The sequence below is a fragment of the Bidens hawaiensis genome, unplaced genomic scaffold (genome assembly GCF_021521415.1).
Source record: "Bidens hawaiensis isolate Kalapana, Puna unplaced genomic scaffold, B.hawaiensis_p1.1 tig00009540_1, whole genome shotgun sequence".
NCBI lineage: Eukaryota > Viridiplantae > Streptophyta > Magnoliopsida > Asterales > Asteraceae > Bidens > Bidens hawaiensis.
The window spans coordinates 453631-472796 of record NW_027491708.1 but is presented as its reverse complement, the minus strand read 5'-3'; the positions used below and the strand labels follow the sequence as shown (position 1 = coordinate 472796).

The window sequence follows — 19166 nt, the reverse complement described above, 5'->3', positions numbered from 1 at the left end:
ACTGGATCTGAAGTCTTCAAACAGAATGCGCGGTAACCCTTTTGTGAAAATGTCAGCAACTTGATAACGAGACGGAACGTGGAGAATTCGAACTTGACCACGCTGGACTTGTTCACGGACAAAGTGGATGTCAAGTTCAATGTGTTTAGTGCGCTGGTGTTGAACCGGGTTACCGGAGAGATAGATTGCACTCACATTGTCACAGTAAACGATGGTGGCTTTAGACAGTGGACGATGAAGTTCCAGAAGTAGATTGCGAAGCCAACAGATTTCAGCAACTACGTTTGCAACCCCTCTATATTCAGCCTCGGCACTAGAACGAGAGATGGTAGGCTGCCTCTTAGAAGACCAGGAAATGATGTTGTCGCCTAAGTACACACAGTAACCACTTGTGGATCGACGAGTGTCTGGACAACCAGCCCAGTCGGCATCGGTGTAAGCAAGAAGCGTGGGATCACGGTGAGAAGTTAGGGTGAGGCCGTATGAGACTGTGCCTTGGACATATCGAATAATGCGCTTTAGAGCATTCCAGTGATCAGTTTTGGGCGCGTGCATATGCATGCACACTTGCTGTACAGCATAACAAATGTCGGGCCGTGTGAAGGTGAGATATTGTAGCGCCCCAGCCAAGCTCCGGTAGAGTGTTGGGTTGTCAAAGGCGGTACCCGAGGTTGCACTGAGTTTGGAGTTCGTGTCGACCGGAGTGACAGCTGGCTTACAAGACGACATGCCGGCACGGTCAATAATTTCAGTCGCATAGGTTTGTTGAGATAGAAACATGGTGTCTTGGCGTCGGGTGACCGAAATCCCGAGAAAAAAACTTAAGTCACCGAGATCCTTCATGGCAAATTCAGTGGAGAGATACTGCATAAGATGCTGGCGGAGAGAGGTAGAAGAAGTAACCAAGAGAATATCATCAACATAAAGGAGAAGATATGCAGTGTCACCATTTTGATGCAGGATGAACAAGGACGCATCGCAGCCACTTTGAGTGAATCCCAAGGTAAGAACATAGTCTGTGAACCGTTGATACCAGGCTCGAGGTGCTTGTTTTAAACCATATAAAGACTTTTTCAATCGACAAACATGATCCGGGAACTGCTTATCCCGAAAACCCATGGGCTGGTGCATGTACACAGTTTCATGGAGATGGCCGTAAAGGAAGGCATTGGTGACGTCGAGTTGATGAACCAGCCAAGATTTTGATAGAGCAATGGTTAGGACGGTGCGAATAGTAGCAGGTTTAACCACCGGACTAAAGGTTTCGCCACAATCAATACCCACCTGTTGAGATCGACCGTCACAAACTAATCGGGCTTTATACCGTTCAAGGGTACCATCAGACCTGAATTTGTGTTTAAGTAACCACATGCTTCTAATAATGTTCATATGTGGTTCACGTGGCACCAAGTCCCAAGTATCATTATTAATAAGGGCGTGAAACTCATTGGTCATGGCAGTGTGCCATTCCGGTATGGACAAGGCTAGGGATGGGTTTTTGGGTACAGGGATGATGTTTGTGGAGTGAAAGGTGAACGGTTGTTTGGGTTTAATGATGCCATCCATAGCCCGTGTACGCATTGTGCGTGTGGTGGTTGGCTGCATAGGTGGGGGGGATGATGGGGTAGTGTGGGATGCGGGTTGAGTGGCGGGTGCCGGGGGTGGGGCCAGGCGGCGCCTGGAGTAGGTGAGTATAGGTCGGGTGGAGGGTGGGGAATGGGAGGTAGTGGGTTGGGCCGACGGTGAGGGCGGGGAAGGAGATCGAACTGGTGTATGAGGGGGTGAAGAGGGTGAGGAGGTGGGGTTATGAGGAAAGGAATATGAGTCCCATAGGAACGAGGAAGGAGGATCAGTGAGAAACTGGTATGATTTTTGTGGAGAGGTTTGAATAAGGTTGGCAAAGGGAAAAGTGGATTCGTCAAAGAGGACATGGCGGGAAATAGTAATGTGATGGGTTTGTAGGTTGTAACATTTATAACCGCGGTGGGAAGGAGGATAGCCAAGAAAAACGCATGGGTAGGACCGCGGTTCGAGCTTGTTAATGGTGGTGGAGGGTTTAAGTGGGTAGCAAAGGCAACCGAATACGCGTAAGTGGTCGTATGTCGGTATTTGGGAGTAAAGCAGTTGGGTAGGTGTGCGGAAGTGATGGGTTTTAGAGGGGGTTATGTTGATGAGGTGGGTGGAAGTTTCAAGAGCATGATGCCAGAAGTTTGTGGGTAAGGAAGATTGGGCAAGTAAGGTGCGGAGGATGTTATTAATGGAGCGGATTTTGCGTTCCGCCTTGCCATTTTGTGGCGAAGTATATGGGCATGATAGACGGTAGAGGATACCATGTTTATCAAATAAGTGTTTGAATGACGTGTTAACATATTCTTTACCGTTATCACATTGAAAAGTTTTAATGGTGCGGTTGAATTGGGTGCGAACAAGGTTGGTGAAAATTTCAAATACGGTAAAAACGTGTGATTTGTTTGAGATTGGATATGTCCACAAGTAATTTGTATAATCATCTAAAAATAACACATAATAGCGGTGCCCGGCGGAGCTTATGACCGGTGAGGTCCAAACATCACTATGTACAATATCAAATGGTTGCAATGTATTATTATTAGACAAATGAAAGGGGAGTCTAGTACTCTTGCCAAACACACAAGGTTCACAAACAGCTTTATTGAAATTTGAAAAGACAATGGAATTAGAATTCTTCAAAGACTGTAGAAGAGCCGGGCCAGGGTGACCAAGGCGTTGATGCCATAGACTGGAGGACTGAGCAGCAGTGGTGGAGGTGGAGAAACAGTGGGCATCCTTGGAGAAGGTGTAGAGATCACCGCTGCTGTCGCACCGGATTATAGGTTTCCGGGTCTTGAAGTCCTTCACAAGAAAACCAAAGGGATCAAATTCCACAGAAACAGAATTATCTCTAGTGAATTGACGAACAGAGATGAGTTTTCTAATAAGGTTGGGTGCATAGAGGACACGGTTTAAGACAAATGGTGGGTAGGGTTTTGGGAAGGTTTGTGGTCCATGTCCATATACCGGAATGGAGGTGCCATTACCAACAATAATATTTTCATTCACACGATTATTAAGAATGGTACGAAAGTTACCTGAGTTAGGGTCCATGCTGATGGTTGCACCGGTGTCCATGACGCCATGCTGATAGTCCGGTGGGTTGAGAGACATGGTGTAAAGTGCCTGTTGAATGTCAGTGGGAGTATAGGTTGCTTGGTGGCCTTGGTGAGGTCGTGGGCCGAGGATCCCTTGGCTGTGGGAGGTGTTCTGTGGTGGGGGGACAGTGGGGTACGGGCATGGGGGTGGTGGAGGAGACCAAGGGAGCCAAGGTGGTGGGGAGGAGGAGGTGGGGTGGGGGGTCGGCATGGTCCAAGTGTAGGTTGTGGGTGAGGTCCAATGACCGTATGGTTGTCCACGCCCAAGGTTGGGATTGCCCCGCGACCAGGAGTATCTACCGCGACCACGGCCCCGGGTGCGTCCGCGACCGCGGGCTGAAGGTGGATTCGGGTCAGGTTGGGCGGCCGAGGGGGGGGGGGGGTGGGTTGGTTTGTGGTTTTAGAGGTGGTAGTGTGTAAGGCCTGACCGGCTATGGTGGCTGCATACTGGGCTTTCTCGGCTTTTTGACTTTCGATCATACAAAGTTGGGAGCGGGCTTCATGAAAGGATGGGATGGGGTCTTTGTGTTGTAGGATGGTTGAGATGCCTTCATATGCATCGGTGAGGCCAGCAAGTAGGTGTAAGACTAGGAGTTTATTATCAAGGGGAGCACCTACGTTGGCAAGTTGATCGGCGATGGATTTGATGGCTTGACAATAAGCAGACATGTTGGGAAAACCATCAAGCCGAGTGGTTGCAAATTTCTGAAGAAGGTATGTAGCTCGAGTGTTCTTGTTGTCTTGGAAAAGGCCTTCAAGAGCCGACCAAGCATCATAGGCCGACATCTTGGGTTTGACAATAGTATTAAGAAGATCATTAGAGATAGTCCCATAGATCCATTGTTTGACAATGGCATCTAGACGAGACCATTGATCATCCAGGGACTGCTGAGTTGTATCTTTTGCAGCATCCGATGAGGAGGATGTTGCGGTTGTGATACGAGGAGAAAGGTGATCACTTACCTGATAAGCATGGCAGTGATTTTGGAAGAGCTCTGCCCACAGTCCATATTGACTGGATTCGGATTCAAGGAGGACTGGAATGGCGTGTCGGATGTTGTTGACAGTAATGGCAGGGTGGAGTTTCTCGGCCATGGTGGTTTCGGCAGATGAGACTGCGGCAGAAGGAGGGGGCGGCAGGGAAGGGGTGGGGAGATTAGGGTTAGACTCTTGATACCATATTAGAATAAATTATCCTCATCTTTTCATTAACAATTCCCATGGGTATAAATAATACAAAGTATCCCGTATAAATGGCAATAATAATCAACTAATAATTACAAGAATAATCAATTATATATAAATATTCTATTAATTACCTTGGTTGCTATTTGGTGTTTGTGGAAGACTAATTAATAAACTAAACTTTTTAAACTGTACGTTTTTATTATCTCCTACTCCTAAATAGGGTGAGTTATCACATCGTGGGGTTGCTGGGATATACTCCAACCAACTAATTACCTCATTTGTCAAAGGTGTTTTTTATTTATATAATTTCATTGGAATTTACGTAAGCCTCCTGCGGTCCTACCACTCCAAATTTTAACTGGTATGTTTATTTTTATTTGTATTCATTCGTTTGTTGGTACAATACAAATAGGCGACCCAGATTTCAAACATACATCTATATATGGCTTCAGATGGGAAGCCCTAACCGACTAACATTAAACACCCCCCAATTGAACAATTGGCATTTCAAACCCAAGATTTGAAGGGGGGTTTTTGGGATTGCTTATTTTAGGCAAAGTTAAAGGTGTTTTGTATTGTGTCGAAAATAAGTTAATAAGTCATAATATTGTGGCTTATTAACTTTTGGTAAAAAGTTATAAGGAGGTAAAATAAGGAATCCCAAACACTCATGGATTGAATGGCTAGGGTGTGTTTGGGATTTCAAAACACCTTATTAACATGCCAAAAGATAATACGGTGAAAGTTGGGAATGATGGTAACTATCCTATTAGTTCATTCAGAGTGATCTCGGCCAACGAGTAAATGTTGTTAAATGTTATAAGTTGCCCCTCCTAGCTGTTTACCTTTTGATTATTTTATGTATATGTCATACATACATAACCCATATAAATAGGAACATATGTCCCTATGTCATTCGAACTTACATAAACTTGTCTTGTAGATGCAATGTATGGTTTTCTCATCAGCCTATAATAATCAAATGTATATGTCATGAGTTCTTTGTAGTAGAGATATGTAGTGAAAAAGCAACTTCTTTGATTGCCATTGACATCATTTAATAGTTGATAAGAGAAACCATGCATCAGACTTTTAATGGGTAGCTCGGTTTCAAATCGTAACTAATGTGCATGATTATTTATCAAAACTAGAGCTTCGTAATGGAAGGTATTGCCGGCAATCAATCTACGCCAACTGAATCTGAGACGGTCTCACCAACACCTTCTCAGACAACGTCTGCATTTGCTCGGGACAAAGGCCATCCAAGTAGGGGTCGTACAGGCCGTCCTAGATTACGTGATAGACCTCCTGCTTTGACCCCTCTGGTTCCAACTACCCAACGACGTCGATATGGTAGGTGTTATATCATGTACCACCAACCATGGGGTGCATGTTAGTAACGAACATGTAAACCTTTGTATACAAATAAGGTCTTACGTTACGGTTGCGTTTTGTTCATGCAGTTGATTCTAGAGGTGTAGTATATTTTTTCAGTACAGCAAATGTACATGTACAATCTTCAGCAACATCTACAATTTCTCAGCCATCTCAGACAACGCCTGCATTTGCTCGGGACGAAAGCCATCCAACTCAAAGTAAGGGTCGTATAGGCCGTCCTCGATTACGTGGCAGACCTCCTGCTTTGACACCTGTGGTTCCAACTACCCAACTGCATCGATACGGTAGGTGCTGTCATGTACACCACCAACCAGGGGTTGCATGTTTGTAACAAACATGTAAACATTTGTACACAAATAAGGTTGATCTTACGTTACGGTTGCTTTTTGTTCATGCAGTTAATTCTAACAACAGAGGTGTAGTATATTTTACCAGTACAACAAATTTACCTGTACAGTCTTCAGCAACATCTAGAATTTCTCAGCCATCTATACCAGTATGTACTGCTCAACGACAAGCACCTGTCCGAACAGATGTGTATCAAGACGAAAACAGACCCCGTACCAATCATACTAACACATCCTTGTTTTATATTTTGATATCTAATATGACATTGATATCACTTGCTTACGGATAACTTATGTTTATTAGGACAAACCACATCATACTGGGGACCACGAATTCTATCAGTCTCATCTATTACGACTACTTATATATATGTTAATTTTGTCTGCATGTCGTATTATGCATTGTTTTTTTTTTCATTCTAATGTTTTTTAAGCAACTGCAGACTGTTATTGATAATGAAGACGAGACAACTCCTGTCATTTCTAAACCAGAAGCTACTTGTGATGATGCAAAAGTTCCCACCACATCTGTTAAATGTGAACCAGATCAATAACATGGAAGACTCAGGCCTATGGACGCCACAACGATATAATGACTAGAGAGCAAGCGCATTTAATGAAATCTGTCACACATTTTGGCTTTTATTTGCCATGTATATATGGTTGTTTTTGATATTTTCTTTTAGCCATACTATTTATGTTCTTATGGTTTAGTAGTCAATGGCTCACTTAATAAAAACTGACAAAAAAGGACACAAAAAGGCTAATTCATAAATCACTTGAGCATGTCAGCACAGGCATGTATTAGTAGACAGAATCGGGTAAAAAAACTAAATAATAATATGATGTTTTGAATAAATTTACGTGAAGTCACTAGTCAAATGGATATATTTGAATTAATGAGAGCTTCATTGTATTCTTTGGCAACTATGGCATTTTGATATCATATAACATTCATAATCCTTTAAATAATCTTGTATTGCGATTTATGATTTATGTTTTTGTCAGAATAAGGACAATAAAAATTATTTTTATTTTAGCATTTTGTTTTCCAAATTTATTTTATCAATATATTGGAACCATTATGACAAAAAGCAAAGATAATGTCAATCCAAAGCTTATGATGGATCAAGCCTAAGTTGTACATGTATAATATATGTTCATTTTTATCAAAGAAATAAATAGGCTTTTACAGCCCACTAAATGATGGTTCACATTAGTGGTGAAGTTTGGACAAGTTCGTTAGGGGACGGACTCAAAATGTATTAAAAATTCATAAAGGAGGGGGGTTGGGCTCAAATTTTCAGGCAAAATGAGTAAATTAACACTACGTATACAAATTTTCGGGCGAAAACGGATAAATTTATACTACTGCGTAAAAAACACCCGGGCTCTCACTAAGCTTCGCCAATGGTCCACATAAAGTAGTAAATACTAGGGGTGAAACTGATTAACCCAACACAGACTCATTGTGTCAAATACATTGACTCTTAACTTGCAGACTTGGAACCGTAAAGAAAATAGGCTCCCTTAAAAGAAGCATTTTGTGTGTTTCGGCCTACACGGAAAAATACTAGTTGTGACACGTTACGTGTAGCTCAGTTCACCAAGTCTAGTAGCAAGTCACAATACCGTCTACCCTATACTAAAAATACAATTCGCGACGAGTACACATGATATGATACCGGTTAATTCTACTCATATCCATAGTCTGTCACTCAAACAACATATAAGGTACCCAACACTATCATCATAATTCATAACTAGTTAACATATCTAGTTAAAAGAAAACACTGATCCTAATAGAAAACCCATGATGCAATACACAAAAGCATACCAGTATATGCATCTTAATCATCTTTTCATCTTTTTTGTTGCTTTCTTCACTATCCCTTCAAGAATCCCATCAGTCCCAAAATTCCCAGAAAACTGTTGCGGGTCAACTGGACCCGGAAGCTTAAACGAGACCGAAAAGTGACCCGGTGGACAAAGGTTCTGAGACTGCATTTCAAATATCTGATCAAATCTACACGCGTTTTTCTCACCAGTAACAGTTACACCCCTCACAGATACTTTACCATCATCTTCAACCTCACAACTGAATTCCCCTGCACCCACAAATTATGTAACAAGTCTTGTAGCGATTTATATTATTATAACTATGATTATTCAACATCACGTTATTCGCTTAAAAACACACATAAAGAACTTACTTTCATCCCTTTTAACTCCAGGAAGAGATACACGAAATAGATACGAATCTTCACATTCCCCGATCTCGATGCTTCCAATATTATGGCCAATTTGACCCTTTGTAGCACTTCCGGTTAACAAACATCCATTTTTAGTTGCACTCAACATGTTGACCAACTCTTCCTGACTTGGTTTATAAGGAAAGAATATCATATCTGACCCAAGTTCAGCCAAGTCACCCGTTTTCATCCCAGTTGGCACACGATCACCAGAACCACTTACAGCTAGTGTACCATTGTTTGTCATAGAGTCCGAAACCGGAGTATTGTTAATATTATTATTACTGTTTCCAGGTGCACTACGCTTCGATGGGGTGTGAACCGTATGATTACAAGATATTGATGTTAATTCTTCATGGCATTCAACCTCCTGCAAGTCGATATTATATAAAACTTTTCCATCAACAGATGTATGACTCATGGCGTCATCTTTATTCAAACAGACATCTTCAAGATTAGTCAACCTCTTAAACCTTTCAAGATACTCAGGTGCAATGTACCGGGTTTTGGGGTCACTGATAAATACAATGTTATTAATGGCTTCATATTGACCTTTGACCATTGAAACTGGGTGCATATTTGGCGGGAAAAGATCATCAAACTGTGGGAAAGTTGGTGTTTTGGTTTTTGTAGAGATTGAAAGATTCCCGTGAAGAAACTGCTGCAGAAAAGGTAGTTTTAATATAACTGACTGATCGGCTTTTCTAAGTATGTAATAGTAAATTCTCTCTACTTCAACTGTTTTCATGCAAGAACCAGCTAGGTTTTTTGGGCTGTATGATGGAAGACCCTTGGCCTGTCTTTGGAAAACGGACCTTTGTGGCTCATTTTTTAGATCGGGCCCAAAATAGGTGCCCGTGATGAAATACAAGAGGAAGGATTGATCGTCTGTAGGTGTTGTTCTTTCACTTAACTTGTCGTCATTATCTGACGTTATGTCGATTAGATATTCTGTAACTGGGCGTACGCCCTCCATTAATCTGCAAACGGAATATAGTTATTACAGATTAAAAACAAAATCTAAATAAATCAATGTTCTAAATCGATACACAATCTGTCAAAGATTTGATAGTAAATTCAATATACCTGTAGAACATAACATAAATTTCAGTAACAGTTTGAAAGGATACAAAATCATTGTCAATATGAAATTCGAACTCAAAATTCAACCACATACGTTTCAAATAATAGAGAGTACACGATTAATGGTGCAAACAAGCCAAGCCGCTTGCGAACTACTCGAGCTCAAATAAAAAATAAGCTCGAAACGGGCCGAGTCCGAGCCTCAAATAAAGCTCGTTGAGTTATCGAGCCTTGCATGGGAAGCTCGTTTAGCTCTTGAGCCTTGTGTATTTGTTAATTTCACCTATTTTGGACTTCTATGTCTTAATTTCACCCTGCACAACAAAGCTCAAGCCGAGCTTAGGCTTATGTAAGTTTTTTTTTTTTCAAAAATATAAAGAAATAATACATATAAATTGATTATTAATTAATAAATAAAAACGAGTCAAGCCCGAGCCCGAGCTTTAAAAAAGGAGCTCTAGCCCAATTTTAGTTCCGATTTCACAGGCCTACCCTAGCCAGGGACTAACAACAAAGGTTCTAATACCGAAGATCATAATAAACTCAAATACGCAGGCACCTGTACCTCGTGACTTGTTTGATGAATATTATTATAATAAGCATCGGTGAACAAGTCAATCCAATTACGCTAAAATAAATATCTATAACATTGAATGTACGGATAATTTCAATCGGAAGCAACAAGGGCATGAAAATTATTCAGAAACCACAATTTGTCATAATACGAATGATTACAAAACAGATTGACACAAATACAAGTAGAAGACATGAATGCATGTTAGAATGCGAGTCCGATTTGATAGATTAATTAGTCGAAATGAATCGGAAGAAAGTATTACTACTAATAATAATAATAATAGCAGCAAGTGAAAGAAAGAAAGAAAGGGGGGTAAATCTGACCTATAAGGAGTCGAATTTGATCGGTTGATAGTTAGGGTTCAGGGCTGAGGGGTTGTGAACTCCGGTGGTGGAGCATTGCTTTGCTGCTGCCGGCAGGTGGAAGGAACCGTATTTATTTATTTATTGAATAATAATAAGCAAGCAAGCAAGCAAGCAAGCAAGCAGTTGGACAACGTGGATCGGTGGATGGATGCTTAATTTGGCCTTGTCTTCATAAATAAATAAATAAATAAATAAATAAATAAATAAGCGTATATTGTTTCTCTTCTCATTTTTTATTATCGGGTAAGTTTAGTTTACATTTACTCTTACCATTGATTGATTATAATAAATACATTAGGAACTACTTCCGTAATCTCTAGTGAATTTAATCTGGATTCATGTATGTCTTTGATTAAAAATCTCATTTATTATAGAACTTACTTTGATAAGAAAAATGTTGTATTCTCTAATCACTTTGTGAAGCCTACCTATGGAAGAGTGTGAACGAGACATTATCCAATAGCAATCGTTTTCGAAAAGTAATTATACTGGAGATGATTAAGGAATATATCTCTCTTGGGACTAGGAACCGGAACCGGTTCCTATATTCAAAACCCTCTTTTAAACCGGTTCCAGGCTCGAACCGGTTAGGGAACCGAACCGGTTCTTCCACCCTCGGACCCCTAATCTATCTAACCGGTTCTTACCGGTTCCTAACCCGGTTCCTGTACCGTAACCGGTTCCAACCGGTTACAGTGTAAATTTTTTTTTTTTTTTCGTTTTTCGTTTGCGATTTGGATTCTAAACTACGATTCGTATTTGTATAACATGAAAAATAAATCCCACAAAACTTGCACCGAGCCTTCAATGAATGGTCATCACTCAATTCAACCAAATCCCAATTGCACCAAATCTCTTGATTACGATTATGAGGTACAATACGAACGAAACTTGGTTCGGCGTTGGAACCTTGACCAACCGATGATTGTGAGGCAGCCATAACAACAAATATGAATATAGAAGAAGAGAAAACAAGAGATTAGAGAACTCAAAACGTTGTAATAGCGTTTTTTTTGTATTTTTTTGCGTTCGGGTTTGCGTTTTGAGTGTTGTGATGAACCCATGACACCAAATACCTATTTATACTAGTAGTGGGGTGCTTGGGGGAGCCAAAAAATGGCTATTTTTGACCCCAACGGTCAAAAAACGGCCAAAAAAACGATTTCCAACGGCTATATTCGATCCAACGGCTAGAACCGGTTAGGAACCGGTTCCGGATGGTTCGGTTCCAGAACCGGTTCCGGTTCGGTTCCGATTCCTACCCGCCCCCACTCAGAAATGCAAGAACCGGTCACGGATCATTGGGTTGAATCAGATAGGGTCCGGTTCCTACAAAAAACGGGTAGGAACCGGTTCGGGTCCGGTTCGGGTCCACCGGTTCAGTTCCAGGAACCGGTTTCGTTGAACATCTCTACCTTATTGTATGTTTTGTTTGGGCTCGTGTTTGGTTTCGTTTTGGGCCGCACGTTGGGCCTTATTCATAATACGAGGCCATTCAAAATAAATAAATAAAAATACATTAGCAAAATCATAAAGGTCATGTTAGAAAATTTTATTTGGATATCTATTATATGGGTAGTGTAACATCAATAAGCACCAGTTATAGGCTACATGACGTTACTTTCATGTGTTGCCCTAATGTCTTGACTACACGAATCTTAGTCGCATTTAAACTAACAATCCATGTAGAATCTAAAGAAAATATATATTTTTAATATTAAAAAGCTTTCAAACGACGATTTAGACACAAACTAATTGACAGATGTGATTGCTATAAGATTGAAGTGATATTCAAAAGATTAAGGATAACACGTGTTTCTTTATCATCAAGGTATGCATTAGCCATATACAATGATAATACATAAATGTTTTATTACATGAGATACTTTATAAAAAAGATTGTTTAAACATGACTATATAAATATATAACTAGAAGTATTAACTTCGTAAGTTCTATAAAACATTCTTCTATGCAATAAACGAAGTCTTAACTTTAATTATTAGTATCACTAAAACTTTTTAAATGTTTTAAGTAACAAAAATTCTATATTAATTTAATTCTAAACACAAGACAATTTTAAGTGTTTTCATTCACATCTCTTCTCTGTCAACAAATGTTTTTATCATATGGTTAAGATTATCTAACGAGATGGTTATATAGAAAGTTGGAAACTGTAGGAGAATAACCATTCACACGTCATCTCCTCCATCATGTACGAACATGTGTACGGAAAATAATTGCAAATAATTGCATTGTATAGAAGAGTAATAAAGAAGAAACAAGGTAATTAACATGCAGAGAAAATCCTCTGATAGAAATTGTCAGGAGAAATGATCAGGTCAAACTCAAAGTGGGCATTAAACCCATTTATAGAGGATAGGCGGGGCGGAATCCTTATGTATTGACACGTGTTAAGTCTAAAATTATTATGTTGGTCCACTGGTCTCAGTTAGACTGTGTTGTGAAAGCGTCATCCATACCACATAAGCAAGATGTCACCGTGAACACCAATCCACTCAAAATAAACTCACCAACCCACTCAAAATATACCCAGGCACCATGAAACTTTTTTCATCTTCACGTTATTCCAATGGCGGCATAATGTTAGCAACTTCTTTGATTCCAAGGAATTAATTGTCCACACCAATAAACGAAATCCACCTCAACCACCACTTTTTCTCTCGTCTTTTTTATATATACACTTTAATTATATTTTGACAAGTTATCCCACAACACAAAATAAACAGATGACTAGTAATCCTAATGGCAATGACGTGGCGCAATAACTAGCTTTTGCTAGTTATCCACTAACACATAGCCTTACATATATCCTCTATAATTATCCTCTATAGTCTATAACACAACTGTATAATAGATGCATTATAGATTTGATGACAGCTATGAGCTATATATATACATAAATAAATCTTAATCTTTATGATCACTAAAATGCATGAAATAGTGGCATCTTTTAAAAAACTACATTAGACACAAGAAGATGCTTAACCTCAATACTAAAACCAAAATATAGAACTTGCATTAGATTTATTTATAGTATCAACCTGTTAACCCGTCAACACAATTTTACACGACCGCTTTACATAAAGGGTTGACTTAAAAGAGTTGAAACGAACAAAAGACCGCTTGCATTCACAATCAAAACTGTTTTGACATCAACCTGTCTTCTACCAATCTTTTCCACTTATATTTGAGCAACTTCCTGTACACAAAAGTTCAAAAGGAAAATCTTTAAATGACCAACCTTGATCCGTATATGTGAAACTTTCACTATAAGACTAGTCTAGAATTGAACTGTAATTATCATAAACTAGATCGTATCTGTGTGTAATATCAAACTCTGCACGAGTTACCTTTGAGCAGTCTCAACTGTGTGCTTAACGCTGAGATTTCAATTCCTCCACCTTCTTTTCAGTTGCCTTCAATGCTTTCCCATAGATGCTTATCAACTGCAAACAACGATCAACTATCAAGCATCATATGCATATACGTATGTATCTATATATTGATATATACAAACATGCCTTGTCAATTTCATCAGGGGTGATTATAAAAGGTGGAGACATCATTATGTTATCACCAGCAATCCGCACCAACATCCCGTTTTCTGCACACTGTGCTCCAAAATATGCACCTATCCCTAAACTCAAATATTATCCACACTTGATACAGTTAAGTTGGTTGTAACAAATAATAGAAGACGGTATATAAACGAAACACTCTTACCCCATTCAGAAGGGAAGGGGGTGTCGGGTGACTTGTTATCAGCAAATTCAGTAGCCAAAATCAAACCCGTTCCACGAATCTACAGAGTTAATAAACATTCAGTAAGTTATAATTGTTACAAAAAACAAACTAACTTTATGGTTGTATTAAGTACCTCTCCGATTATAGGACTTGACGAAAAAGCTTTTAAACCGTCTTGAAACTTTGGGGCCACGCTGTTTACTTGCTCAACAATGTTTCTCTCCCTGAACATACATAAATCATAGTTAAAGGTCAAAATGGGCCTAGTAAAGCTGACTAGGGCAGCTAAACGGGTCGTAGAACCTGAACACGAACCAAACCCGAAAATGATGTCACACGTATGAACCCAAACACAACACGTGTATTCGTGAGTTGACACCACTAGGGCTGACCGTAAAATCTTTTGGAGACGAATCATGTGACTAATATGATGACATAAAATTGTATAACTTCAATACCAATATATTTTTTTAATACAATTATTTACAAGGTTTTATGCATTAGAACAAAAGAATTTGGAGTATGAAGCACATACTGATAAATTTTCAGGGCTTCTAATGCAACAGCACATGCCACTGGATGTCCAGAATAGGTAAATCCATGACTAAATGCACCTAACAAAAGTATAAATGCCACAATATATGATTTAGGACCATGATGAAATTAACCAAAAATAAATAAATAAATAAATAAACAAATGGAAGTCTAGTGATTTACCTAGTTTATTGCTATGGGAAGATATCACATCTGCAACTTCCGGGCAAACAAGAACAGCACCAATGGGCATATATGCAGATGAAAGTGCCTGAAAAACTCGGTTTCAAAATATTTAAAACCCTCAATTATATGAAAAAAGTAGATGTGGCAAGATGAGTGGGTCCCATAACGCGTCAAGATGAGTTTGGGTTGAAACGGGCCATTATAATAATACGGGTGAAAAGAACCAGTTCAGGCTGACCCTGACCCGTTTGACTCATTTGACCCGTTTTTTGGATTAAGAACGAGTTGGGAAGTGTGTGATGATTTTACCTTGGCTACGGAGACAAGATCAGGCTTAATATTGTATTTATCACAACCAAACATAGTTCCAAGCCTCCCAAATGCACAGATGACCTAAATAAAACATGTAAATGAAATATGAAAAAAAAAACACATATAAAGCAATGTAAAAAATTACTGCAGTACCTCATCTGCGATGAATAGAATATCATATTTTTTAACAACCGCCTGAATCTGCATAAAGGTTTTATAAGACCATGTTAGAGAAATTAAGCTTCTGCTAAGTAAATTAACATATTTTATACATAATTTATATTATGGAAACAACCTTCTCAAAATAACCTTCAGGTGGAGGTATTACACCTCCAGCTCCCATTACAGGCTCTGCAATAAATGCAGCAATCTGAAACCAACAAAAGCATACAATGTCATCCACAACAAGCACCAAGAAATTTTAATATATGTATCTCTATAATGATGCATTTTTCTAATACCGTTTCTGGCCCTTCTTTGATGATCAAATTTTCCAAATTGGTGGCTAATCTGGTTGAAAACTGCTCTTCCGTTTCACCTATCACATAATATGCATAACTATTAAATTGATCAAATTCATAAATCTTGATAATTGAATAAATAGGGTAGATACAAACCTGGAAGATGAAACCGCCAATAATGAGGACAATCGGTATGTAACACAAATGGAGAAGGCAGATCAAAATTCTGATGCAATGGTGGAAGCCTGCCAAAAAAAAAATTAAAAATTATTGTCAAGAACAAACCAGAAAGATTTAGTAGATAGTAACATTTTTGTTAAAATCCTACCCGGAAAGACTAGCTGATATGAGAGTTGAGCCATGGTATCTGTGGAACATAAAATATAAAATTAAAATAAAATACAAGCTTCCTAAAAGCCATGATTTGAGAAAAATAATAGCATTACGATTTAGATCGAGCAATAAATTTCTTCTTTTTTGGCCTTCCAAGTGCATTATTGTAATACCATACCAGTTTCACCTACAACATTGAAAAATGAATGAATTACATTGCTAAATTCAAAACATTGTGAAAATACTACATATTAACTGAAACAATAAGCAAACCTGAGTGTCGTTAGCTTCTGAGCCACTGTTTGTGAAAAATACTTTCTTCATTTTACTAGCTGTAAACATTTCAAGAAGTTCTTTTGCAAGATCCTGTATAAAATATCACATTAATCCACCTTATATATATACATATAGACATATGTACATGCATCAACTTCGGAAAATGATTCATTGTACCAGTGAGGGTTTTGTAGTACGGTTCCAAAACGAGTGGTAGAATGGTAAAGTATTTAGCTGTTTGGTTGCAGCATCAACAAGACGGGGTTCACTCCCCCCTGAAAAATTCAAAAATTAAGTGCATTAAAAATTAAAATATATATAATTCTTCCTTAGAATTTTGTTTTTACAAAACACCATGAATAATTGACTAGCCATCACTAGATTAACACGCTAACGTTACTGAGAATATAAAAATGTACCTAAAGCTGTGCACCATAGACCAGCAAGAGAATCAAGATACTTCTTCCCGTTGATATCATAGACATATGAACCCTATCAAAACACGAACACAAAAAAATTTATAAAATAAAAATAAAAGAATTAGCATCATGTCATAAACAAAATACATAAGTATTATGTTCATAACATTTACCTTAGACTTCTCTATCACCAAGGGGTGTAAATCAGTACTCTGCCAGCCTGCGGTAAAAGGAGCTAACATACCATGTCCTTTATACCTACAATTGAAATCAAATGTCAAACTGGAGTCAATTTAATAGAAAAAACAAACTGAATTATATTAACATATAAGAAGTTGCATCAAACATACCCCTCGTCACGTTGAACCGCTTCTGTACTAGCACCCCTTGCCAATAAAATTCTAGAACCTCCATTTTTTGTGTATGTACTGATCTGTGTATTACACACAAATTAATGTCTTGTCAATATATTCGAGTCCAATTTGCAAAGATAATATTTATTTGACTGCATATTACACATTCCAGTAGCTTCCTGATCTCTATTGTGAGTGCAAATTGATTTGCATAAGTAAATTATCATTTTCATTGAGATAACATTAATTCCAAAACAAATTGATCAAGAAGTACTACTTATTCATCTGTCCCAATCATCAGAACCAAATTAGGTTAAGACGGTCCACATACGAATTTTATGTTTCACTCATTATGCCTATTTGTCCGAATCCTATATTGTTCATACAGTGATTGCTATCTATAGTTACGTAAACCGAAAGCAATCGAATTCATTAACAGGATTTACTCATACAACAAAATTAAATCATATAATTATTTAATCATTTTCATTCTGATAACATGTATAATTTCAAAACAAATTGATCAAGAAGTACTACTTATTCGTCTGTCCCTATCATCAGATCAAAAATTAGGTTAAGACGGTCCACATACGAATCTTAAGTTTCACTCATTATGCCTATTTTTCTGAATTCTATATTGTTCATACCGTGATCGCTATCTATAGTCACGTAAACCAATCGCAATCGAATTCATAAACAGGATTCACTCATACAACAAAATTAAATCATATAATTATTTTATCATTTTCATTCTGATAACATGTATAATACCAAAACAAATTGATCAAGTACTGCTACTTATTCATCTGTCCCTATCACCAGATCAAAATTAGGTTAATACGCTCCACATACGAATCTTATATTTCACTCGTTATATTTATACCTAATTTTCTGAATCCTGTATCGTTCATATCGTGATCGCTAACATTTGTTACGTAAATCGACAGCAATCACAATTCATAAACAGATTTTACACAGCGAAATGTAAACCTAACAAAATTAACATCAATTTGAGTTCGATAACGCAGATTTTGACCTGTTCAGAAGCTCTTCGCAACTACTCATTCATCTGGCGCTATCATCAGATCATAATTAGGTTAAAACAGTCCACGTACGAATCTTACATTCCACTCATTATATTTACACCTAATAATATATATATCTATATTGTTCATATCGTGATCGGTAACGTTAGTTACGTAAATCGATCGCAATCGCCTATCATAAACAGTAATTATTTACACAACGAAATGTAAAAGTAATAAAATTGAGATGAATTTGAGTTCGATAACGCAGAATTTGACCTGTGAAGTGGCTCGTCGCAATAGACTGTTCATCTTGTTGTTGTGTATACTGTTTGTTAGTCCAAAAGAACTGGATTAGAGATTCACTGTTTACTTGTAACAAGATATAAGATATTATTGAGATAGAGAGAGTGACCAAGTGGTTTTCGTTGATTTGATTTTTTTTTTATTTTTTATTATTTTTTGATTTGATTTGATTTGATTTGATTTGATGACGGCTGGATAGAATCAAGGAAATGGTTATTTATTATTTATTTATTCACTTAAACAGCTGGGAATCAAATTAGTTACGTAATCTTACTTTTTATTTGTAAAGTTAAAAACGGTTTTGACTTTTTGTAAAACAAACTATTTTACATTATTGGTCCATTTAGTTTGGGATAGCTTACGAACCATGGGTCTTGTTTGGGTTAAACAATTCTCTTTATTAATATGAGAAACTTAGGGAGTGTTTGGGATTTGCTTATTTTTATCAACTTATGACTTATTAACTTTTTGAAAAGTTAAAGGGGGTTTGGGATTGCTTATGATAGAAAAGTCATAAGGAAGCCAAAATAAGAAATCCCAAACACCCCCACTTAAGTTGACATGACTGACCCATACGAGATAGCAACGGTCTGGGATGGGCTAGGATTAGCAAGGAAGGGGGATGCCAACGGTTTGTATGTGTTGGATAAAAAACGGTTGGCTTTTAATTATTATACTATTTTATATTATACTATTTTATTTTGTTTAAAGTTGAAATGATCAATAACGTGCTATCAGGCTATTTTTCTTTACGTTGTGTTCTCGAGTTAATGTAATTATTGAAAAGAAATGAAATGGAATGAAAGAAAAAAAATTGT

General features: G+C 38.0%; 2 protein-coding genes across 3 annotated transcripts; both read right to left on the bottom strand.

Moving 5' to 3' along the window:
* Positions 1-7796: 7796 nt before the first annotated feature.
* LOC143532669 (increased DNA methylation 2-like) lies at positions 7797-9648 on the bottom strand. The gene is made up of 2 exons (XM_077027653.1): positions 8314-9648; positions 7797-8208 (listed from the first exon to the last, which is right to left on the bottom strand). Exons 1-2 carry the CDS (start codon positions 9326-9328, stop codon positions 7955-7957), a joined length of 1269 nt encoding a protein of 422 aa, XP_076883768.1. The 5' UTR covers positions 9329-9648; the 3' UTR covers positions 7797-7954.
* A 3747-nt stretch (positions 9649-13395) lies between these two features.
* LOC143532682 (gamma aminobutyrate transaminase 1, mitochondrial-like) lies at positions 13396-18481 on the bottom strand. Of its 2 annotated transcripts, none has more exons than XM_077027665.1 (19): positions 18322-18481; positions 17015-17097; positions 16838-16928; positions 16665-16737; positions 16423-16520; positions 16243-16335; positions 16083-16156; positions 15965-16003; positions 15793-15881; positions 15637-15713; positions 15471-15545; positions 15329-15376; positions 15173-15256; positions 14861-14948; positions 14679-14757; positions 14277-14367; positions 14123-14201; positions 13750-14036; positions 13396-13598 (listed from the first exon to the last, which is right to left on the bottom strand). In XM_077027665.1, exons 1-18 carry the CDS (start codon positions 18352-18354, stop codon positions 13873-13875), a joined length of 1458 nt encoding a protein of 485 aa, XP_076883780.1. In that variant the 5' UTR covers positions 18355-18481; the 3' UTR covers positions 13396-13598; positions 13750-13872. The 2 variants fall into 2 exon arrangements, with proteins under 2 accessions (XP_076883780.1, XP_076883781.1); XM_077027666.1 differs by having other exon boundaries at positions 16838-16922.
* Positions 18482-19166: the final 685 nt, after the last annotated feature.

Bases quoted from the DNA above. Each gene is read 5' to 3' on its own strand.
- LOC143532669 (XM_077027653.1), bottom strand. From the start codon at position 9,328: ATGGAGGGCGTACGCCCAGTTACAGAATATCTAATCGACATAACGTCA. The intron at 8,209-8,313 runs GTAAGTTCTTTA...TTGTGGGTGCAG, and splicing joins TGGAGTTAAAAGGGATGAAA to GGGAATTCAGTTGTGAGGTT.
- LOC143532682 (XM_077027665.1), bottom strand. From the start codon at position 18,354: ATGAACAGTCTATTGCGACGAGCCACTTCACAG. The intron at 15,882-15,964 runs GTAGGATTTTAA...TTTTTTTGGCAG, and splicing joins ATATCAGCTAGTCTTTCCGG to GCTTCCACCATTGCATCAGA. The intron at 14,037-14,122 runs GTAAGAGTGTTT...ATTTGAGTTTAG, and splicing joins CCCCTTCCCTTCTGAATGGG to GGATAGGTGCATATTTTGGA.